Genomic DNA, 24,598 nt, shown 5'->3' with positions numbered 1-24,598 from the left:
TTTTTTATTATTTATTTTTTTACTAGTAATGGTGGCGATCTGCGATTTTTTTTTTTTTTTTTTTTTATTGGGATTGCGACATTATGGCGGACACATCGGACACTTTTGACACATTTTTGGCGCCATTCACATTTATAGTGCTATAAATATGCACTAATTACTGTATAAATGTGACCTGGCATTGAAGGGGTTAACACTTCCCCCTGCTGGGAGAACACAATAGCTCAGCAGGAGGTGTTATTCCAGTGCTTTTCTTTCCTGCAACCTGGGGACAAGTTGCTTTGGGGTGGGGGGCCACCCCCCCCCCTTATTTTGAGGGCATGTGGCCTGGTCTGGTTCAGGAGGGGGGATGGCCACTGGCTCATCCCCTCCCTTTTCTGACCTGCTAGGCTGCATGCTCTGCATGCTGCGTGCCTTTTTTTTTTTATTTATTTTTTTACATTTTGCTGAGGCTCTCCTTTTCAAATCCATACCAGACCCAAAGGGCCTGGTATGGATTTGGGGGAGGACTCCACACTTTTTTTTTTTTTTTTTTGCTGGCAATTCTTTTTTTACGTTCAGCTGTCAGTGGGGAACCCCGCTGGCAGCTGATGACTCATTGGATGTTAAAGACGAGGCAGCCGGCTTCCCGGCCTGCTTCTTAGCAACCAGCTAGAGACAATGGGCCGGATTCATGTACAGCCGCGTAAAATTGTGCGGGCGTAACGTATCTGATTTACGTTACGCCTCCGCAACTTACACGGGCAAGTTCTGTATTCTCAAAGCACTTGCTCCGTAAGTTGCGACGGCGTAGCGTAAATTGGCTGGCGTAAGCCCGCCTAATTCAAATTTGGATCAGGGGGGCGTGTTTTATGTAAAACTACTGTGACCCGACGTGATTGACGTTTTTGCGGAACGGCGCATGCGCCGTCCGTGGAATTTCCCAATGTGCATTGCTCCAAAGTACGCCGCAAGGACGTCATTGGTTTCAACGTGAACTTAAATGACGTCCCGCCCCATTCACGGACAACTTACGCAAAGGACGTAACTTTTTTAAATTTAGACGCGGGAACGACGGCCATACTTAACATTGTTACACCGCACTTATGCCTCATATAGCAGGGGCAACATTACGCCGGGAAAAGCCTAACGTAAACGTCGTAACTTTACTGCGTCGGCCGCGCGTACGTTCCGGAATTCGTGTATCTAGCTAATTTGCATGTTCGATGCGAAATTCGACGGAAGCGCCACCTATCGGTCAAAAAAAAAATGCAGTTAAGATCCGGCGGCATAAGAGACTTACGCCTGTTGGATCTAATGGATATCTATGCGTAACTGATTCTAAGAATCAGGCGCATAGATACGACGGGTCGGATTCGGACTTATGACGGCGTACATGGCGCTGCGCCGTCGTAAGTCCTTTCAGAATCTGGCCCAATGTGTTAAAGAGAAAAAAAACGCAAAATGTATCAAAAACGCACCGCAAAAACGCATCAAGTGCATCCTCATACATGTGGACTTGGACTTCCTGGAGATGCTGCTGCAGCTCAGGGGGCTCCGATTAGCCATTTTCCGATCTTATGTGAGATTGCTGATGTATCAGACTACAGTATGTCCAGTATTGTTGCTGCTTTTGTTTTATTGGTTTTGCAATATGTAGTCTGTACTGATTGCTGTAAAACTAAAGTGGGCGCGTTGTCTGTCTGTTTCAGGTTTGAAAAGGGAAGAATCTACACGTTTATTGGGGAAGTGGTGGTCTCGGTGAACCCCTACAAGAACCTTCCAATCTATGGCAAAGATGTGATAGAACAATATAAAGGGAGGGAGCTGTATGAGAGGCCCCCGCACCTCTTCTCTATCGCTGATGCCGCATACAAGGCCATGAAAAGAAGATGTAAAGACACCTGTATAGTTATATCAGGTAATGTTTTGTGAATTCTCAAGTCTAGCCTCATTCTTGGCTATCATATTATTTGTTCTTTCTAATGTTTACATCTGTATTTTTTATACATATAAAGTTCTTTAAAGTGGTTGTAAACCTCAGACATTTAATATGAACAAAGCATATGTCTCAATTCATGCTGCCTCCTGCAGCATGAATCACTTCTGGCACATTTTTCCTGACACCAAGAGAAAAAAGGTGACAGGGGAGGGAGCTCCAGCACACAGCCTGAGATATTAAATAAATATTCAAGCTGCCGATTTGTCCCTCCCAAGTTCCCAACCCACTACATACCTTCCAACTTTAGAATTTGAGAATGACGGACATTTTCAGGGAGATAGTGACCTGCGATGCGCCTCAGCAAAAAGTGGGTGTGGCCAAACATGATAGTGGAAGGGGCTTAAAGGCAGTGGTTAAACAAAACCTGGACTTCCTTGTACCTATAAAATATGGTTTGATTGCTGTGCCACAAGCTGGAGTATTCAGTGTGAACCAACCCTTAGGGAGAGAGATTGGAGAGAGGGAAGGATCACTGTTATATGGAAGGAAGGATCACTATGATATATGAAAGAAAAGAATGAGGGATCACTATGGTACATGAAAGGCAGGGAGGAAGGGTCACTGTGGCATGTGTAAGGCAGGAAGGATCACTATGGCGCATGTAAAGCAGCAAGGACCACTATAGTACATGTGAGGCAGGAAGGATCACTTTGAGACATGGAAGGCAGGAAGGATTACTATGGTATATGGAGGGCAGGAAGGTTTACTATGACACATGGAAGGCAGGAGGGACCCTATTTTGATTCACAATTCTTTATTTAAAATTTAAGATTTTTTTAATTAAAGGTGCGTGTTATACGCCGCTAAATACAGTATATCCAAATAACACGCCTGAGCTCATCTCTTCACCACACACAGCCACAAAGGCAAGCAAATTCTATTTGGGCAGTGTATTAGTGCTCAGACAAACACACTTAGACCGAATTTTAATGGTTCACAGAATTTTAGGCAAAATGGTCGGCCCTCACGCATGTTCACTTCATCAAATCTGGCCCTCTTTGAAAAAAGTTTGGACACCCCTGACCTAGAACTTCATTGCTGCAGGGTATATAATTAGAAGCTCGTGTACCACCACTCTGCCCATATGTTTTTGTGCATCTTTTTTTATTGTCCTATGTACTTATCCTTTGCTGTGTGTTGCAGGGGAGAGCGGCGCCGGTAAGACAGAAGCCAGTAAATACATCATGCAGTACATAGCTGCCATCACCAATCCTAGCCAGAGGGCAGAGGTTGAGAGGTAAGTCATAAAAGGCCAGTTCTAACAAAATGATAAGACTTCATGTTCTGCTACTTCAGATAATGGCACAATGAACTTGGAAAAATATTTGTTTTGCCAGAGAAGGGTTGTGCCACAGCTACCTCCCATCTGTCTTTTATTGTATCTTATTATGTATCTATCAGATGTAAAAATTGTATGCGCTGCAGGTCACTGCAAAATTTATAAAACCCAAAGAGAACTGGTCACCTTCACTCTGCTGAATGTTTGTTCAGTGTTAGAATGGCTACTATTAGGTAGATTCAGTAAGAGTTAGGCCGACTTATCAGAATCTACACCGACTTATGTTTAAGTGTATGCTCAAACAGAGATACGCTTAAACATATCTAAGATACGACGGCTTGCGCCGTCCTATCTTAGATTGCAATATTTTGGATGGCCGCTAGGTGGCGCTTCCATTGCGTAGAATATGTAAATGAGTAGATACGCCGATTCACGAACGTACGTCCGGCCGACGCAGTACTTTTACGCCATTTACGTAAGAGATAGGCCGCGTAAAGTTAGAGCTAGGCCCTATTGGAATAGTAATGTCAAGTATGGCCGCCGTTCCCGCGTCGAAATTCGAATTTTTTACGTCGTTTGCATAAGTCGTCCGTGAATCGGGATTTACGTTGTTTACGTCCACGTCAAAATCAATAGGCCCGTGCGGTGTACTTAGCCGCAATGCACACTGGGAAATGTAGGCGCCCGGCGCATGCGCAGTTCGCAAAAAACGTAAGGTCAAGCCCCATTAACATACAACACGCCCCCCTCAAACACATTTGAATTAGGCACCCTTACGCCCGCCGATTTAGGCTACGCCGCCGTAACTTAGCAGGTAAGTACATTGTGAATCATGTACTTGCCTAGCTAACTTACGGCGGCGTAGCTTAAATGCCTTAAGCTACGCCGCCGCAAAGTTAGGCATAGGTACCTGAATCTACCTATATGTGTGCAAGTGAATTGCACCCTTGTAAAAAAAAGCATGTATACATGTGAGTGCATTTGTTCAGAAATGATTGAACGTGCCCACACCCCCCTCTGTTACACCCCCTTTCTTTCTACTCGTGTAACCTTATTGGATAGTTGGATGCACCAGGATCTAGGAGTGGTACTGGATAGCTGCTTGCTAAAGATGAGCGTTGTAGAATATATGGTACTATATCACAAATTACATTTAAAAGTATAGTGCTTTTTTACATCTTTTATATTTTTAGGAATGAAAGTACAATTGACATTTTTTTTTTTTACGTGGGTAAATACTACATTTTACATATAAATACAGTAGTACCTTGGATTATGAGCATAATCCGTTCCAGAAGCATGCTTGTAATCCAAAGCACTCGTATATCAAATGGAGTTTCCCCATAGAAATCAATCGAGACTCCGATAATTTGTTCCAGTGTCAATGCTAGTGTATGCAGTACCGCATTTGGCCAGAGGTGGGGGGTTGCAGGAGACCCTCAAACACTTAGAGACACACAGGAACGAAGTGGGCGTGTTGTATTGAAATGAATCGTGACCCCATGTAAATTAAGCGCCGAACGAACGACGCATGCGCGCGCATGCTCAGAATCACGTCAAATTTACGCCCTAAGATACGACGGCTCAATGGCAACGACGTGAACGTAACCTACGCCCAGCCCCATTCACGTACGACTTACGTAAACAACGTAAAAATATACGCTTGTTCTGACGTCCATACTTTGCATTACTTGCGCCTCATATAGCAGGGGTAACTTTACGCCGGACGTAAGCCTTACGTAAACGGCGTAGAGGGCGCAAGTACGTTCGTGAATCGGCGTATCTAGGTCATTTGCATATTCGACGCGTAAATCTACGGAAGCTCCCCTTGCGGCCAGCGTAAATATGCACCCAAGATATACGACGGCGTACGGCAACTTACGTCGGTCGGCTGAAGCCATATTTCAGGCGTATCTAGGGTTAGGAATCTGGCGCATAGATACGACGGCGCATCTGGACACTTACGCTGCGTATCTGTAGATACGCCAGCGTAGGTGTGTTCTCTGAATTTGGCCCAATGTGTTAAGGTTTTTGTGTAATATTATGGCTTAAAATTATTTTTTAAACGTGCAAAAAAAAACGCAGACAGCTGCAAAAGGGGTAATACTATGACTGTTTACTATATAGATTTATATTTTCCCTAACTAACCTTATACCTTCATTTATTTCTGTAAAAAAAAAAAAAAAAATTACGATTCCATGTCACTTCTTTAGGGTGAAGAACATGCTGCTCAAGTCCAACTGTGTCTTAGAAGCCTTTGGCAATGCCAAGACTAATAGAAACGACAACTCCAGCCGGTTTGGAAAGTACATGGACATTAACTTTGACTTCAAAGGGGATCCTATTGGTGGCCACATCAATAACTACTTATTGGAGAAGGTGAGATTAAATAGTAGCTGTATATTCTTTACCTTGTGCATTCAGGGTCTATGAAACAAAGGCCTAGATTCACAAAGCACTTACGCCGACGTATAACACGTTACGCCGACATAAGTGCAAATGTGGGCGTAGGGTGGGCACACATATGGGCTGGGCGCATGGTGCTGCTCCCATTGATTAGCCATTCAAACATGCAAATGAGGGAAATACACCGATTCATGAACGTGCGTGTGCCCGGCGAATGCTACGCGAGATGCGCGTAAGTTGTACGTCCGGCGTAAAGTTATTCCCCATAAATGAGGTGCAACCCGGCAACAGACATGCACAGGTCTGCACCAGGGAACACAACCTGGCGTATTGTGCGTTGGACGTGTGTCTGGCTGGACGTACGTTATGTTCACGCCGTACGCAGTGAATCGGGGTAGCTCAGGCAGTTGTGCCGGTCGTGGTTGTGAGCAGGCGCAGGGGGGTGCTGTGCATGCGTCTATGTCACGGCGCATGCGCAGTTCGTGATACGTACCTGTCTTGGGCTCGGCCCATCATTTGCATGGGGTCACTCCTCATTTGCATGGGTTCACGCCCACTTCCACCTACGCCGGCGTGCGCCTTCGAAACCCATGCCACTCTGGCGCAGCGTTGGGAGCACTGGCTTGCTGAATGCAATGCTTGCCTCTCTGCGCTACGTTGGCGTAGCGTACAGTGTTTGCTCTACAGTGGCGTAATGTGCGCCTTGCTCTCTGTGAATCTGGGCCAAAATGCGCTGATGACCGGCTGATATTCACCTCTCCAATACTCAGCCACCACTCCCTCCTATATCCCAGCTGATGACAATACTCCGTGTTTTGGGGAATGCGGGAGCAAGTAACCTTCTTGTACGTGAAAATACTGTCACATGACAGAGGGGGGATGTCACTACTTTCTCTAGGCCAGGGATCTCTAAACTACGACCCTCCAGCTGTTGCAGAACTACACGTTCCACAAGGCATTGTAAAACTCTGACATTCACAGACATGACTAGGCATGATGGGAATTGTAGTTCCTGAAAAACTGGAGGGCCAAAGTTTGAAGACCCCCTACTGTAGGCTCTGACACCCTGTAGGAATCGGAGGGGATTGTTAGAGGAATGAATATCAGTGGGTCAGTTTGTCCTGACCATAATGATAAATACACAATTCTTGCTTCAATTGATTTGGATGTGTTTTCATTCTCTTTAGTCCCGTGTTATCATCCAGCAGCTGGGGGAGAGAAACTTCCACTCCTATTATCAGGTCAGTGTTAAATGGTGCAAGTTGTTTTTTTGGTGGCCTTCAAGGACCAAGGTTTCCTTTTTGAGGGAACAAGCTGTATTCTCTAAATATGCTTTAACCTTATTATAATTGGGTAACTGCTGCGCTAATAAAAATTTAGACTGTAACAATAATAATAATTAGTCTCTCGAGCAGCCAGCATAGTATTGATGAACAACAATGATAACCAGTAGAAAGAAGGTACAGCACTCATATGATTGTCCATAAACATTAATCCATGGATATTGTAGACAACAGCACACTTGATGAGGTATACACTGTGTGGACAGGATAGGAATTCCACCACCGGCACCCGATCAAACTTCCGCTTACCCTGCTCTTTAGACCCCCATTACCAAGGTCAGACAGGCTTGTGGTTGTATTATAAAGATCCCTCAATCTCCGCCCACCATGACCGACCCGGCAAAGGAAATGGATACACGCACCCTGGATTCCGTGTTCCAATCCCATTGGTTCAACTGTTAAGCCCTATTTTTTTGCCTTCAGCCCCCTTCCATAACACTTGCCTGAGTCCTGTATTGATCCAGCACTGTGCCTGGTTTCAGTTCTTCTCTTCCCTCTCCATGCTTACACAAGCTTGGCTGAGAGCATCAGGAGCTATTGGCAGTCAAATCAAGAGAGGAGGGAGCAGGGGAAGGGGCCGCCATGTTGCACTTTGTATGTCTATAGACGCACACAGCCAGGCTCAGGGTCAAGCCCATACGAGTGCTCCCATAGCAAGCGGCTAGTGATGAGAGCACTCAGCAGGGAGGAGGAGTCGAGAGTGTTGGCGGTGGACCCCAGAAAACAGGGTTTGTGGTCGCTCTGTGCAAAACCATTGCACAGAGCAGGTAAGTATAACATATATGTCAGGGCTCAAGTCCTGAGCTACTAGCCAGGCCTCAAGAGTTACTCGCCACCAGTTGCCCCACCTAATTCATACACTGCCCTGCGCCTAATTGCACCCGTAAACACGCCATCGTAGATTATCTCATGGAATGACAATGTTTTATGCAGAATCAAGTTACAAAATTAAATATTACCAACAACAACTTTAACAAAATGGGACAGGGCACTGGGGGCAGACCAGAGGGACAGGGCACTAGAACTGGGTCTCTTCCCCATTCTCTTGCTGTCTCCTCTGCAACTCCCATCTATCCTCTCTCTCTCTCCCATTCATCAGGAGCCTGTGTGTGCGGCTCCACGCTTGCATGTCCCCACTTCCCCCTTTTATTCAGGCTGGCAGAGAGGAGAGGAGCTGCAGCACAGCGGGAGGGAGTACAATCCAGCGCTGAGATCCACACAACTGCACAGCCATTGACACCATAGCACAGCGCACACTGACAGCGCACAGCACACATTGAGACCAGTTTGTTCACAGTGCTCAGGCTGAACTGCTGGACACTTACATAGAGCACAAGGAGAAGAAAACTGCACAAACTAGAAGACTGCCGCATGTCAGGGCAACTTTCAGTGAGCGCTGCACCGGAGTGGTAATTTTTGCAATCCTCCACCTCACTCATTACTTTCTGCTCTCCAGATACATTGGTCGTGGACCGGGGGAGGGGGGCAGGCTCAGAGAGGTCATACTGTTGGGTACCATGGCTTAATGAGAATTGTAAGGAGAGCACCTGTGTACTGCTCTGCCTGTGCGCGGCTCACCAGACTACTTTTCCCGAGCATGCACCTTTCCTCTTCGGCCACCAATCTCATCGGGACTCTAAGTGTAGGCACAGATTGGAGGGAGATTGGTCATGCAGCCCTGTCATCACTCGCCCCCAGCTTAAATCCACTCGCCAAATGCTAGTAGGCGAGTGGAAATTTTGAGGGCTGTGTATGTTATTTAAAAAAAAATGAAATGATATTTTAAAGGTGGTGATAGCAGACATTTAAATTATTTTACTTGTTTCCAGAGCACAGATTAAAAGCGTAAATATAATGGTTTAAGAGCAGGATTCCCTATTTGCCATTCTTTTATTTTTAAGATATAAACCTTGTGTTCTCTAGACTAGAGGCATGTTGTTTGATTATTGTTTTGGGCACACTAATCTGTTAGGATCAATTGTTTTCATATGTCTTTCTATAGTTAATCTTGGGAGCACCAGAGCAGACCCTACGCTCTCTTCATCTCCAGAAGGATATCTCTTCCTACACTTACACCCGCAGCTTGGCAGGAGTCAAGGTGAGTTCTGTTCTATATAAATGAAATATTGCCAATTAATTATAAACCGCCGTAATTCTTTGTAGCAAGGTCCTGCAAATGTTCCTTAGGGGTTTTGACATATGCAGTCTCCCTTTTTTTTTGTAATGGCAGCAGCTGGAAACACAATTGGAGTGTCGCTGCTGTCTCATGGAGACTTATCTAGTTTCACATCATCTGTTCAATTACAGAGTACTACATTTTAGATGGATGGAAGTTTAAGGACCCCTTAATGACCATGCCATTTTTTGCAATGTGGCACTGCGTCGCTTTAACTGACAATTGCACAGTTGCGACGCTGTACCCAAACAAAATTGACGTCCTTTTTTTTTCCCCCCACAAATGAAGCTTTCTTTTGGTGGTATTTCATCACCTCTGCTTTTTTTTATTGTTCTTTTTTTGTTTATAGTGCAAAAAAAAGATTATTAAAAAAAATATATATATATATATTTTTTACTTTTTGCTGTAATAAATATTCCAAAAGATCGCAATAAGCGTATATCAATTGGTTTGCACAAAAGTTCTAACTGTGGGGGATGGACTGATTGGAGGAGGAGAGAGATCGCTGTTCCTAATTACTAGGGACAGACGGTCTTTCTCTACTCCTCTGTCAGAACCGGGATCTATTTGTTTACATTGACAGGGGGCAATCAAAGGGTTTAATGTGTTTCCTCGTGTGTTCGAACTGTGGGGGGGTGGGACTGCCTGGAGGAGGAGACCGATCGCTGTTCTTAATCTTTAGGAGCAGCAGATCTGTCTCTCTTCCCATGACAGAACTGAGATCTGCCTGCTTACATTGACAGATCTCTGTTTTGTCTCTGTCGGGAGCGATCGCAGGGGAGGGCTGGCAGGCATTGTGGCCACCGGCCACACGCTTCAGGCTCCTGCGTCGTGTGCCATCAGGGCCGGTGCTAGCGCAAGGCAACATGGGCACTTGCCTTACGGCGCCAGGTAACAGGGCGGAAAATTGACAGTGTCACTGCGTCAGTGTCTTTCTCGTCTCTGTGAGTCCCAGGATTACACACAGCAGGCATCTCCCGCTGTGTGTATCAGAGCTTAGTGTAAAAACTTTGGCCGAGCTGTGATAAAAGTCCCGCCCTCCTCCTAGATCAGCTTGTGTGATAGGCAGAACAATGCGTCTATCACACAAGCTGATCTAGGAGGAGGGCGGGACTTTTCTCACAGCGGGGCCAAAGTTTTCACACTAAGCTCCGATACACACAGCGGGAGATGCCTGCTGTGTGTGAAGTGTAGAGGAGGAGGGAGGGAGGGGAGCGCTGCAGCCACACTGGCAGTGTGTGTGATAAGTTCTCGCTTATGTCACGCTGCCTTTGCCCCAGTCAGCGTGACATGAGAGAGAACTTATCACAGATGCTTCCTGCATACTGGCTGCCAGGTAAACGCTGTGCCCCATTGTGCACCAATATGCCCCATTGTGCACCAATATGCCCCAATGTGCTCCAATATGCCCCGATGTGCTCCAATATGCCCTGATGTGCGCCAAGTGCCCCGTGCCCTGATGTGCCATGTGTCCTGATGTCCCGTGCCCTGATGTCCTTTGCCCCAGTCTGCTGTGCCTCAATGTTGTGTGCCCTGATGTGCTGTGCCCTGATGTGCACTGTACACTGATGTGTTGTGCCCTGTGCGTGCACGCCGGGGGGGGGGGGGGCAAAATGCACCTTCGCCTAAGTTGGCAAAAATCCTTGCACCGGCCTAGCGTGCCATGACGGCGATTCGCCCAGGGGAGACAACCTGCTGCAGTATAACTGTGGTAGCTGGTGCTTAAGTGGTTACAATGGAACTGAACTCTGGGATAATGTCACCACAAAGCCTTATTCTGTAACATGCTGTAAAAAGTTTACAGATACTTTCCTGTCATTGCTTCTTGCATAGTCCAAATGTAGCAGCTGGAATGGGACCATGTCACATGTCGGCTGTCACCCAATCAATGACCCTGACTGCGGACATTTTTAGCTGATTGACTAGCAATTCTGACCCCTGCAGCTGAACTGAGTCTGGGGCAGTGGTAAGTAATTATCTGTAAGCTTTTCACAGTACTGTACATGTTATTAGGTTTTAGGTCCAAGTCAAGTCTCATATTTCTGTTCTATTTTGATCTGGTCCTTTCTTTGTTTCTCACCCAGTCTAACATTAATGATGCAGCGGAGTTCAAAGAGGTTTCAGAGGCGATGAAAGTGATTGGATTTAAACCAGAGGAGCTCCAGACTGTCCATAAAATCCTGGCTACTATTCTACATCTGGTGAGTAGGTGTGAAACATGCGGCATGTCCATTGACCTGGTAAGATGGGGTCATAGCACAGACAATCCTGTGTTTTCCACTTTTACCAGCTGTTAGCAGTGGTATTTTAAGGCAGACTTTGCCCAAGAAGCTTGGCAGCCCTCACCCTCAGCTGTGTAAATATCAATACCTAGTGCAGTAAAAAATATGATGTGCTGGTATTCTCTCTGGGCCAAAACATGTATGCTGATTTGTTGTAAGGCGTAAAACATCAGACATTCTAGAGCTGTATGTCTGTCTGTCTGGCTCTCATATTATTCGTCCAAACAGGTTAGAATTTCACAGAAGCTTGACAAGTCTAGGCTACCCTTTATCGTCATCCTTAACAAGAATTTTTTGCCAACTCTAAGCATAAAGGGGAACTGATTTCTGGAAAATGTGCCCACAAAAGCACACAGAGGACAAAGGACTAGTTCAAAGTGTTGCCTTTGGTATGATCGTATCCCCACTGCTGAGCCTTTCCCTAGTACTGACTTATCATGTCTAGTCCCTCAATGTGTCTGCGTGTAGAGGCAGCCATCTTACGCAAGACAGGGCTGATCCTAGGCAGGTACGTGGGGTGCAGTGCACCCAGGCGCCACAGAGGTGGGGGCACTGAAGCGCCAGAGTGCTCCCCTCCCTCCTCCTCTCCTTGATCGTGTTCACAGGCAGCTCTCTCCGCCGGTTCACCGCCGCCCCACTGTGTTTCCTGCCCAAGCCCGTCCCTCCTCCTGTCAGAGGAGGAGAGCGAAGCAGCGGCTGTCTCTGTGTGGAGAGAGACCAGCCATGCAGTGACGTTGCTGGGGGGTGGTCCATGCCTGACGTGTTCTCCCTGTCCGTGTTAGGGGAGCATCTCTGTGTTTGAATCGTTGCCATAGAAACATTTGTAAAGGGAGGAGTTGGTATAAATATTTCTGCGCCCAGGCGTCTGTGACCCTAGGATCGGCCCTGACTCAAGACAGGGCTTTGCTTCCTCATCTAGAGCAACCCCCCTATGACTAGTGATCTCATAACTGATGGGGTAATGATCAACTACCAGCAGGAGAGGTTCAGAAAGCACAGATCTGCAAAATGCATGAAGCAAAAGCAGGGAGATCCTTGCACTGCAGGTCCTCAGGTACGGCTTTCTCTCCAGCAAGGAGAAAGATGAACAGTACAGTATAACATCACCAAAAATGACTTGCTCCAAATCTCCTGATGCTAGCAGTCAGACAGCAGTATCTTTGATGATCTCACACTAGAGATGTACAGCACATCTGAGGCTCAAGGTACAAAACTGGCTAGGCATAGAAAGTTATTCTTCAGAAGAAATCCACGGCAAATGTTACATTTTCAGAGTACGTCTAACTATGTCTAACACGATTTCACTCCCGCTTGTCAGTCCCGATTTCAGCCGCGATTACAGAGACATCTGTGCAGGTTTATATGAATTTTACTCTGCCATTAATGACACCCTTCTGTCTCTCTCTCCCAGGGTAATTTGAAGTTTACTGTGGATGGAGATACCCCCATGATTGAGAATGGTAAAGTTGTCTCCGTAGTGGCGGACCTACTGGGCTCAAAAGCTGATATGCTGGAGAAGGCTTTGCTCTTCAGGACAGTGGCCACCGGCAGAGACGTTATTGACAAGCAGCACACCGAGCAGGAGGCCAGTTATGGCCGAGATGCATTCGCTAAGGTGCCAAGTAACTAACTAAATTATAAAGATGTATAGAATGAGTTGCTGATGTGGCTTATGAGATGAACAAAGGAGTTTTGTTATTGGGATGATTGATGGCTGTAACCTCCCTTTCTGTCATCTCACAGGCCATTTATGAACGTCTGTTCTGCTGGATTGTCAATCGTATCAACGACGTGATTGATGTGAAAAAACAAGATGCGGCTCTTCACGGGAAAAACACAGTGATTGGTGTGCTGGACATCTATGGATTTGAGATCTTTGACAATAACAGGTGAGGTGTCTTTCTGATGCAAAGCTTGTAGTTTAACCACAGACCCGGACCAGTCTGCAGGTAAAGGACCACGCCCCTTTTTGCAATTCGGCACTGCGTCGCTTTAACTGACAATTGCGCGGTTGTGCGACGTGGCTCCCAAACAAAATTGGCGTCCTTTTTTTCCTACAAATAGAGCTTTCTTTTGGTGGTATTTGATCACCTCTGTGGTTTTTATTTTTTGCGCTATAAACAAAAATAGAGCGACAATTTTGAAAAAAATTCAATATTTTTAACATTTTGCTATAATAAATATCCCCCAAAAATATATAAAAAAACATATTTTTTCCCTCAGTTTAGGCCGATACTGGCTGCTGGAAAGGAAAGTATAAATTAAAATGAATAAATTCTGCACTTGGATTGATTGGTCAAGTGCAAAAAATCGAAGTCGCTAGCACTAAAATTCCTGATACGCAAACAAACAAACAAAATGTGCTGTGAACATACAGTGGAACCTCGGGTTATGAGCATAATCCGTTCCAGGAAAATGCACGTAATCCAAAGTACTCGCATATCAAAGCGAGTTTCCCCATTGAAGTTAATGGAAACGAAAATAATTTGTTCCTCATTGACTTCAATCGCATGCAATACCGCATGCGGCCAGAGGTGGGGGGCGCCGGAGAGCCTCGGAAAAGTCCAGAAAGGCCCTTGGACACCTCGGCTGACCTCGGCAAACCTCGGAAAGACTCCATTCCCGAGGTTTGCCAAGGTCAGCTGTCCTCGGGCCTTTCCGTGCATTTCCGTTTGGCTCTGGTGCCCCCCCACCTCAGGCCAAACGCGGTACTGCACACCGCTTTGGCCTGAATCCTGCTCGTTTTGCAAGACAACACTCGCAAACCAAGTTAGGATTTTTTTTTAAATGCAGTGCCTGATTGCGAAACGCTCATTAACCGCGTTACTCGCACTCCGAGGTTCTACTGTATATGTAATGACTGACTAATAATTAGCAGGTCATACATGAAACAATCTGCGATGAATCTCGGTGCATAAAAAAAATGTCTTCAACCGTGAATAAATACAACAATGTGTTGTGCACCTCTCAGCTTCCAGAAAATTCCAAGTGAACTGGGAACAGAGAACACATGCTTCTTACCATAGTTCCATGGTACTCTAATTAATGAGTAGCCATAAGGGCTGGTGGGATTCAATTCCTTAAAGCGGGGGTTCACCCCAAAAAAATGTTTTAACATTACATTCAAGCGAGTTGTTATAATGACATTAGGCTGTTTTTTTTTTTTAAATCCTTGCCGTACATACCGTTTTATGTAAATTTTTACCTCGGCTTCCGGGTATGTAATCTGTGGGACTGGGTGTTCCTAATTGATTGACATGCTTCCGACCGGCGCATACAGCGCGTCACGAGTTGCCAAAAAAAGCCGAACGTCGGTGGGCAGGCGCCGTATAGAGCCGACTCTCAGTCCGGCTTCTTTCGGGAACTCGTGACGCGCTGTATGCGCCGGTCGGAAGCATGTCAATCAATTAGGAACGCCCAGTCCCACAGATTACATACCCGGAAGCCGCGGTGAAAATTTACATAAAACGGTATGTACGGCAAGGATTTAAAAAAAAACAGCCTAATGTCATCACAACTCTCCTGAATGTAATGTTAAAAATTGTTTTTTTGGGTGAAACCCCGCTTTAAATATAAGGTAAGAGTGCTCCAACCTCCAGCCAGATTCCACTAAAATAACAAGGAAAGAGACGAGACCAACGCTTATAGTGTAGTAAGATATGTTAAAACACTTTATTTAAAAATAAATCTTGCACTTATAAAATAAATCCTTGGTACCATGCATTAAAACAGAGCTGCATAAACAATCCCAATCATCCAGCCGGCAGCCGCTTTTTATGAAGATGTCATGTAAGGTGCCGCCCTACGCGGTTTGTCACTCGATGACGTCGTCAGGGGAATGGATTAACGACGCCATCATGTGACGAAACGCGTCATTAGAGTGCCATGGAATACTGCTACGAAGCATATGTTATCAGTTCTCTGTTCACATGGAATCTTTTGGCAAACCCTGGAAGCTGAGTGTTGCACAGCACACTGTTGTTTTTATTCTGAAGAATTCATGTTTGTGGACTTTTTTTTATGCACAGAGATTGATCACAGAAAGGTAAGTATATCTAATCATATTTTTGCAGGTTTATTTTCACATACAGGTGTGCTGTCAAGGCCATTTTAAATGAATAAAGATGCAAGTGTTCAAAACCCATTAAAGGCCTTTCATTAGGCTTTTTACAATTGTATAAAGTCTGAGGAAGGGACTCAGCTGGTCCCAAAAGATTGAATGTTTAATAACTTACATTAGCCGATTAAGAGCAAGACTTTACTCCAAACTTTTTGCATGGTTGTAGGCTAACACACTCAAAGATTGTACTACTGTTGAGCTGAAGAGCTTACACAGAACACCCCAGGAATTTGCCTTTGTATTCATTTTAATATCATTTTTTTTTTAAACTGTAACCTTCAGTATCATTCAGAATTAAAAAAAGGAAGTCCTTGAATTTTAACTAGGTAGAAATATGTAGTTGCGCTAATAAGATAAGTGAAAATATACATGTAAATAAGTATGAATTATAAATAAGTGGAAAAAAATGAAAAAAATATATATAAAAAATATATATAAAAAAATGATGACAATATCCAATGAAATGAATCAAAAAAATATTGATAGATGCAATAAAAAGTTCAATAGTTCAAATTAATCCTATTGAGGGTGTATAAAGTATTTCCAAAGTGACTAATGTGCTGATAAACCACCACCGATATGGATCACCGTAAGAAATGCAAGCTTACCAGATGGCAAGCATTAATAGCTTGCGGCTGTAAACCCCAACCCGGGCCTTGTGATGGAACTAGGGTGACCACGTGTCCCGGTTTGCCCGGGATCGTCCCGTAATTGAAAATGTTGTCCCGTGTCCCGGTAGCCTTCAATCCGGGACAATAGAGTATCCCGGAATCAAAGTATCAAACACGTTGGACTGCCTGCCGGCTGCCACACTCACTGCCGCAGTCAGTGCCACTGTAATTACAGTCACTGGTTGCTAAGGCCGCCCCGCTTGTAGCAACCAGTGACGTCACCGTGACCGTGCCCAGCTCTCTCTCTCTGACTCCACCCCCACCTCCTCCTCCTCTCCTCCTTCAGCCGCGGTTCTTTACAGAGAGAGCAGCTCAGCACTACCGCGGCGCAGACCTCTTCCACCACGCTCCGCCTCCACTGCTCCATGCTCCAACCCACTGCCCAGCCCAGCGCAGGCCACCACCGTCCGTCCCGCGACCTCCCGCTGCCGCAGGGCAAGTGGGCAACTCGGTGCACTGTTGTAAATTGCAGGCCTGGCTCCTCCTCCTCCCGCCCGAGCGGCCCGACTTACTGCCTCCGCCTGAGACTCCTGAGTCCCCTCCTGTCTGAGTTAGAGAAGACCGCCCGGCGCTGGCTGAAGACTGCCCTGCCCCACCACCAACAGATGCAGACTTCATCCATATCATCATCTTAAAAGGTGAGCAAATAGGGGCAATTGACACTGTCTGGCAGCATCTGATGGGGCACAGTAGTGACAATTCATGGGCACACTGGCAGCATTTGATTGGGCACTGTAGCGACAATTCATGGGCACACTGGCAGCATTTGATGGGGCACCGTAGTGACAACTAATCGGCACACTGGCAGCATCTGATCTGATGGGCACAGTAGCGGCAATTGATAGGCACACTGGCAGAATCTGATGGGGCACAGTAGCGACAATTAATGGGCACACTGGCAGCATCTGATGGGGGCACAGTAGCGACAAATCATGGGCACACTGCCAGCATCTGATGGGGGCACAGTAGTGGCAAATCATGGGCACACTGGCAGCATCTGATGGGGCACAGTAGCGTCAATTGATCGGCACACTGGCAGCATCTGATGGGGCACACTGTTGGCAATTGCTGGGCACACTGGCAGCATCTGATGGGGGCACAGTAGCGACAATTCATGGGCACACTGGCAGCATTTGATGGGGCACAGTAGTGACAATTAATCGGCACACTGGCAGCATCTGATCTGATGGGCACAGTAGCGGCAATTGATAGGCACACTGGCAGAATCTGATGGGGCACAGTAGCAACATTTCATGGGCACACTGGCAGCATCAGATTGGGCACAGTAGCAACAATTGCTGGACACACTGGCAGCATTTGATGGGGCACAGTAGTGGCATTTGATGGGGAACAGTGGCTGCATTTGATGGGGCCTAGGGCCCTCTTTTGATCTTGCACACGTGCCCGCTGATTTCATGATACGCCCCTGCCCCCCAAAAATATGTAAAAAAACATATATTTTTTAGGGGGGGGGGGGGGGGGTGTCCCTGAATGGCAGTTTGGAAATGTGGTCACCCTAGATGGAACTGCAACAAACACGGATATATGGAATCCTCCAGGTATGCGTGAGTGGTGGTATAGACCCAGAAAAAACAAGGCTCACATAGTGATGTACTGTAGGATAACATACATTTAATAAAATAAATTGCACTTACAAGAAAGAATCTTCATAAAAGCATGGGATAAAAAGATAAAGCCGGCCGGCTCTCACGAACGCCCATCCACACAGGACCATAACGCCACACGTCAGCACGTCTCCTCCCGACGTACGTTTCGTCATACAAAAAAAAAAAAGAAGCACCTGTCAAATGATAACCCATGTCTTGCTTGACCATAGCATTTTCTTATATATTTCACTTGCTGTCCTGCACTAGAAAAGTGATGGCTGATTGATTTCTGGGGGAAATTCCCCCCCTAGAAATTTCTTCCTGTTGTCATAAGTAACCCGGCCCAAGACAAGTTTATTTGCAGTGTTCAGTTGGAAATATCACTTTCTGATTACAGTACTTTTCCTAACTCTTTCAGCTTTGAGCAGTTCTGCATTAATTACTGTAATGAAAAACTACAGCAGTTGTTCATCCAGCTCGTTCTGACGCAGGAGCAGGAAGAATATAAAAGAGAAGGGATTCCCTGGAAACATGTGAGTATCCGGAGTATGTAGTCAATGAAGCTGCTGTGATGTCATCTTTCATGTCCCATTGACTCACTTCATTCCACTGTGACAACAAACTTGTGAAATTGATCATCAGCATGATAACATTACATTTTCTGCACTCTCTTACAGATAGATTATTTCAACAACCAGATCATTGTGGATCTGGTGGAGCAGCAACATCGTGGGATCATCTCCTTGTTGGATGACGCTTGTATGAACGTAGGGAAAGTGACAGATGCCATGTTCCTGGATGCACTGAATAAGCAACTGGGAAAGCATGCCCACTACACCAGCAGGAAGGTAAGGAAGCATGCCCATTACACCAGCAGGAAGGTAGGGAAGCATGCCCACTACACCAGCAGGAAGGTAGGGAAGCACGTTCACTACACCAGCAGGAAGGTAGGGAAGCATGCCCACTACACCAGCAGGAAGGTAGGGAAGCACGCCCACTACACCAGCAGGAATGTGGGGTAGCATGCCCACTACACCAGCAGGAAGGTAGGGAAGCACGCCCACTACACCAGCAGGAAGGTAGGGAAGCACACCCACTACACCAGCAGGAAGGTAGGGAAGCACGCCCACTACACCAGCTGGAAGGTAGGAAAGCACGCCCACTACACCAGCAGGAAGGTAGGGAAGCACGTTCACTACTCCAGCAGGAAGGTAGGGAAGCACGCCCACTACACCAGCAGGAAGGTAGGGAAGCACGCCCACTACACCAGCAGGAAGGTAGGGAAGCACGCCCACTACTCCAGCAGGAAGGTAGGGAAGCACGCCCACTACTCCAGCAGGAAGGTAGGGAAGCACGCCCACTACACCAGCTGGAAGGTAGGGAAGCACGCCCACTACACCAGCTGGAAGGTAGGGAAGCACACCCACTACACCAGCAGGAAGGTAGGGAAGCACGTCCACTACACCAGCAGAAAGGTGTTAGTTACTCTTCCAGGCATTTCTAGTATCTATTTTATCCAATGAAGTATATAACATGCTATAATTACACTCCATACTCGCATAGACGTGGGGGTTGATTTACTAAAACTGAAGAGTGCAAAATCTGGTGCAGCTCTGCATGTTGGCTAAGCAGCTTGTAACTTCAGCTTGTTCAATTAAGCTTTGACAAAAAAACTGGAAGCTGATTGGTTTCTAGGCCTTTGGCCAAGTATAATGTGCAAACCCAAAGAAGAGAACAAGCCCTTTGCTGGACATGCCCATAGGTCTGCAATATGTAACGAAGGCTATGCTTCATTATTCAGTCACACAGATAAACTATAAAAATCCTCAGTAAGTTATTCTCCTTAATGGGCATAGTACACCTTTTTGAAAAAATAATCAATGCACCCACATTGATAAATGAAAAAAATGTGTGTTTATAATTTTTTTGCATTCAGACCTGCAGAGCATTACAGCAGCGGACAGTGGAGGTTATTTACGAAAGTGCAAAGTGCACTTGAAATTGCACTGAGAGTGCACTTGGAAGTACAGTTGCTGTAGATCTGAGGGGGACATGCAAGGAAAATAAAAAACAGCATTTTAGCTTGCACATGATTAGATAATAAAATCAGCAGAGCTTCCCCTCATTTCAGATCTAACCCTCAGATTTACAGCGCCTGCACTTCCAAAGTGCACTTTCAGTGCAATTTCAAGTGCACCATGGACTTGTATTTTGCACTTGCACTGTAAAGTGGATTTGCCTTTTCGTAAATAACCCCCAGTGTGTCTCAGGTACAATGCACAGGCTCCTACATTGTTTACACCCCATCCCCAGCTCCGTACAGAGTGACGGGCCTACTATTACAGGGCTGGAGGAAGTAAACAAGGGGGACACCTCCAAACTTGTGCCCCCATTGAGATCCAGGAGTCCCTCTGCGGCAGTGAGAGTTGGGACTTGTAGACGTTCTATCCACAAATCTGCCCGCTCAGCTGTGCCAAAATCAGACACAGACCGAAAGCAACAGGGAGTAGCACCCCACAGTTCAGGTAAGTGGGTGGGCAGTATGAGAGTGGGGGGGGGGGGGGGGTTGGGTTAGAGAGCGTGACTTTATTTTATGTTACATCCTTAATATGGATGAAACATGAAATATGGTCCCTAAGGTGAACCAAGCCTATAAAAAAGACCGTTCAGGGTGAATTCAGGAGTCTCTTTGAAGCTTGCACCCTTTATATTTACATTTTCTGTGTTCCCCAGCTCCTTATTCCTCTGTTGAATCTGGTGCTTCTGTATATGGGGGAACATATGACCTCCTCCCTAATGCAGCTTTGGGGCCTAGTGGCCAATCTCCATGCCTGAACACTGTCACATGATGGACACAGTGACATCATCAACCCTGTGTAAGCTCTGATAACATCCTACTTGTCCTTACACAGGGTACATTGAACAAGACCCATTCGAGTGAATAGTGACACAGAGCCAATATCTCCCCACCCCAACAGTGAGCAATTGGTACCCATCACTCACTGTGTTTATTCAGGATGGTATGTTCATTTAGGGTGATGAGCCCCTCGCTCACCATCCTGAAATAACCCCACGGTGTGCCTTCAGCAGCTGCTGGTGGCAGAGGGGGGGGGAATGAGCAGCACTGCGGGGGAAAGGCAGTGCAACTGTACAAATCACAAGTGTCGGCAATAAGGCAGTACTGTCAGCCCTCCTACTTGGCAGGTGCCCGGGCCCCCCTTTTGAACTGATGAGGCCTCGGCCCAGTACAGGAGGACCTCAACCTATACCTATGGTGACCTTTACCTCTCCTGTGAAATGGGCTCCAATTCTGCCTTTTCTCTTCTTTGTACATGCATCTGAGGGCCTTTGCGCACAGGTTTCCTGGTGCCTCTGGTGCTCCCAGTAGTAACTTTACAAGTAACTATGATAAAAAGGAAATCTCAAAAGCAAATGTTATAGCACTTTACAAACACTAGTTACATTTTGTGCTTTACTGCCTATTCACAGTGGCCCAGATTCAGGTAGAATTTGCCCATCTGTTACGGAGGCGCAGGGCAGCGTTTTTGCCCTGCGCCCCCGCAAATTTACTGCGCTACCCGCGATTCACGGAGCAGTAGCTCCGTAAATTGCGTGTGCGCTGTGTAAACTTGCCCTACGTAAGGGCGCCTAATGTAAATGATCCCGTAGGGGGCGGGAATCATTTAAATTAGGCGCGCTCCCAGCGCCGAGCGTAGAGCGCATGCTCCGTCTGGAAACTTTCCCGACGTGCATTGCGGCAAATGACGTCGCAAGGACGTCATTTGCTTCAAAGTGAACGTGAATGGCGTCCAGCGCCATTCACGAATCACTTACGCAAACGACGTAGATTTCAAATATCGCGAAGCGGGAACGACGGGTATCCTTTAGCATTGGCTGCGCGTGCTATTAGGATGTGCAACCTTACGCGAAACCCGACGTACGCAAACTACGTACATTGCGTACACAGGGCTCGCACAACATTGTGAATCGGTGTTAGTATGCAATTTGCATACTATACACTGAGCACAATGGGAGCGCCCCCTAGCGGTCATCGCTAGAATGCAGCCTAAGATATGCGTGGCATAAGAGCCTTATGCCACGCAGATTTTAGGCTGCAGTCGGCGTTACGATGTTCCTGAATTAGGAGCATTCGTAACGCCGGGGCAAGTAAGCGCTATGGCTATGGTTACACAGGCGCAATTGGGGCAAGTAAGCGCTATGGCTATGGTTACACAGGCGCAATTGCTTCTTGAATTTGGGCCAGTGTATTTTTCTTATATGTTTGTGTGGATACATTGCTCCACGGACACGTTGCTTTGTCTGCTTGTGATATGGATTGTCCAGCAGAGGGAGCCAGGTTCCCTGTTGATCTATCCGGAGCTGTGTACAGATCCAGATTTCAATGATGTCATGTCTAGCCAATGGACATTGGACACTGCTGTCGCCTGATTGAGGCGGTCTGCAGCCCTATTGGTATTCAGGGGTTTGAAGCATTAGCCTTTAGCACCTAGCTGTGGAATGCTTGGGCCATTTTTTCCTCTAAATTTGTCAATGACAGAATAGTTCTGTGCGGCTCATTGTATTCCGTGACCTGGGCTATGGCTATTAAGATTCTACACGTAATGCCTTTGACCACATTATTCAGTGGACACAAGGCCAGTCTTCAGCAACCTGCAGTTCAGAGCATTCTGGGAATTGGTTTTCAACATAAACAGGAGGGTCATAAATTGCAAGGCTAAGCAGAAGCAATACAAAGTGAAAACAGAATTGCGGACTTCATTTTTTACCAAGGGCAGTCTGCAGCCCTAACCCTAGGAATGCCCACTCCTGGGATCTACCCATCGAGACATTTTGATATTTGCAAAATCCCTCCCAAGATCAGTCCACTGCTTGCATCAGAGCCGAGGGCTCCTGAAAGGATTGAGACAGGGTGCTGTGATATTTTCAGGAAGCTACACTATATGACCAAAAGTATTGGGACGGCTGTCTTTACATTTATTTATTTTAGGTACTTCTATAGCGCCGTCACTTTACGTAACGCTTTACATGTGCATTGTACATTCACATCAGTCCCTGCCCTCAAGGAGCTTACAATCTCTAAGGTCCATAACTCACATTCATACATACACATACTAGGGTCAATTTAGACAAGAGCCCATTAACCTACCATCATGTTTTTGAAATGTTGGAGGAAACCGGAGTACCCGAGGGAAACCCATGCAGGCACAGGGAGAACATGCAAACTCCAGGCAGGTAGAGTCTTTACACGCACATGGCATCCCTGTCCTAGCCCATAGGGTTCAATATTGAGTTGCTCAACCAGGGCCAGTAAAGTTCCTCCACCCCAAACTTGTTCATACATGTCTTTATAGACCTTGCTTTGTGCACTGGTGTGCAGTCATGTTCCCACAAAGTTGGGAGCATGAAATTGTCCAACATGTCTTGGTATGCCCAACCCCTGAAAAACAGCTCCACACCGTAATCCCCCCCCGGCCAAATGATTTGGACCAATGCACAAAGCAAGGTCCATAAAGACATGGATGGGCGAGTTTGGGGTGGAGGAACTTGACTGGCCTGGGTGGGCCAACTCAATATTGAACCCTATGGACTAGGACTGGGATGCCATAAAGTTCATGTGCGTGTAAAGACACTACCTGCCTGGAGTTTGCATGTTCTCCCTGTGCGTGCATGGGTTTCCCTTGGGTACTCCAGTTTCCTCCAACACTCCAAAGACATGATGGTAGATTCATTGGCTCCTGTCTAAATTGGCCCTAGTATGTGTATGTATGAATGTGAGTTAGGGAGTTAAAGTTCATGTCCTGACCTCAACACCTTTGGGAGCGGAGAACGCGAGCCAGGCCGTCTTGTCCAACATCAGTGCCTGACCTCACAAATGCGCTTCTGGAAGAATGGTCAAACATTCCCATAGACACTCCTAAACCTTGTGGACAGCCTTCCCAGAAGAGATGAAGCTGTTCTAGATGCAAAAGGTGGGCCAACTCCATATTGAACCCTACGGACTAAGGCCCCATACACACTATCCGAAATTCTGCAGAAAATCTAATAGGGCTAGATTCAGTAAGGGCAGCGTATCTTTGTGCGGGCGTAGCGTATGTTATTTACGCTACGCCTCCGCAACTTAGACGGGCAAGTGCAGTATTCACAAAGCACTTGCTCCGTAAGTTGCGGCGGCGTAGCGTAAATCGCCGGCGTAAGCCCGCCTAATTCAAATGTGGAAGGGGAGGGGCGTGTTTTATGTTAATGTATGATGACCTGACGTGATTGACGTTTTTTACGAACGGCGCATGCGCTGTCCGTGTACATATCCCAGTGTGCATTGCTCCCAAGTACGCCGCAATGACGTATTGGTTTCGACGTGAACGTAAATTACGTCCAGCCCTATTCGCGAACGACTTACGATAACGTCGTAAAAAATTCAAAAATCGAAGCAGGAACGACGTCCATACTTAACATTGCGTGCACCTCATAGAAGCAGGAGCAACGTTACGCCGAAAAAGCCTTCCGCAAACGTCGTAAAAAATTATCGCCGGGCGCACGTACGTTTGTGAATCGGCGTATCTAGGTCATTTGCATATTCTACGCCGAAAACGATGGAAACGCCACCTAGCAGCCAGCGTAAATATGCACCCTAAGATACGACGGCGTAAGAGACTTACGCCGCTCGTATCTTAGCCCAATTTAAGCATATCTGGTTTCCAGAATACGCTTAAA

The 24,598-nt window shown here is 46.5% G+C and overlaps 1 protein-coding gene across 2 annotated transcripts in view; it reads left to right on the top strand.

The window, feature by feature from the left end:
• MYO1D (myosin ID) overlaps positions 1 to 24,598 on the top strand; it is a 132,770-nt gene that overhangs the window by 69,138 nt on the left and 39,034 nt on the right. For both annotated transcript variants that reach the window (XM_040329843.1, XM_040329842.1), the window contains 10 exons: positions 1,692 to 1,900; positions 3,125 to 3,218; positions 5,475 to 5,640; positions 6,855 to 6,908; positions 9,013 to 9,108; positions 11,271 to 11,387; positions 12,880 to 13,083; positions 13,212 to 13,357; positions 18,285 to 18,399; positions 18,544 to 18,714. In XM_040329843.1, coding sequence (XP_040185777.1) covers positions 1,692 to 1,900; positions 3,125 to 3,218; positions 5,475 to 5,640; positions 6,855 to 6,908; positions 9,013 to 9,108; positions 11,271 to 11,387; positions 12,880 to 13,083; positions 13,212 to 13,357; positions 18,285 to 18,399; positions 18,544 to 18,714 — 1,372 coding nt within the window. The remainder of the gene's footprint in view (positions 1 to 1,691; positions 1,901 to 3,124; positions 3,219 to 5,474; positions 5,641 to 6,854; positions 6,909 to 9,012; positions 9,109 to 11,270; positions 11,388 to 12,879; positions 13,084 to 13,211; positions 13,358 to 18,284; positions 18,400 to 18,543; positions 18,715 to 24,598) is intronic.

The sequence above is a fragment of the Rana temporaria genome, chromosome 12, assembly GCF_905171775.1.
Source record: "Rana temporaria chromosome 12, aRanTem1.1, whole genome shotgun sequence".
In the NCBI taxonomy this organism is placed as follows: domain Eukaryota; kingdom Metazoa; phylum Chordata; class Amphibia; order Anura; family Ranidae; genus Rana; species Rana temporaria.
Note: the sequence above shows the minus strand (reverse complement) of the source record. Positions and strands in the feature narration are given on the sequence as shown.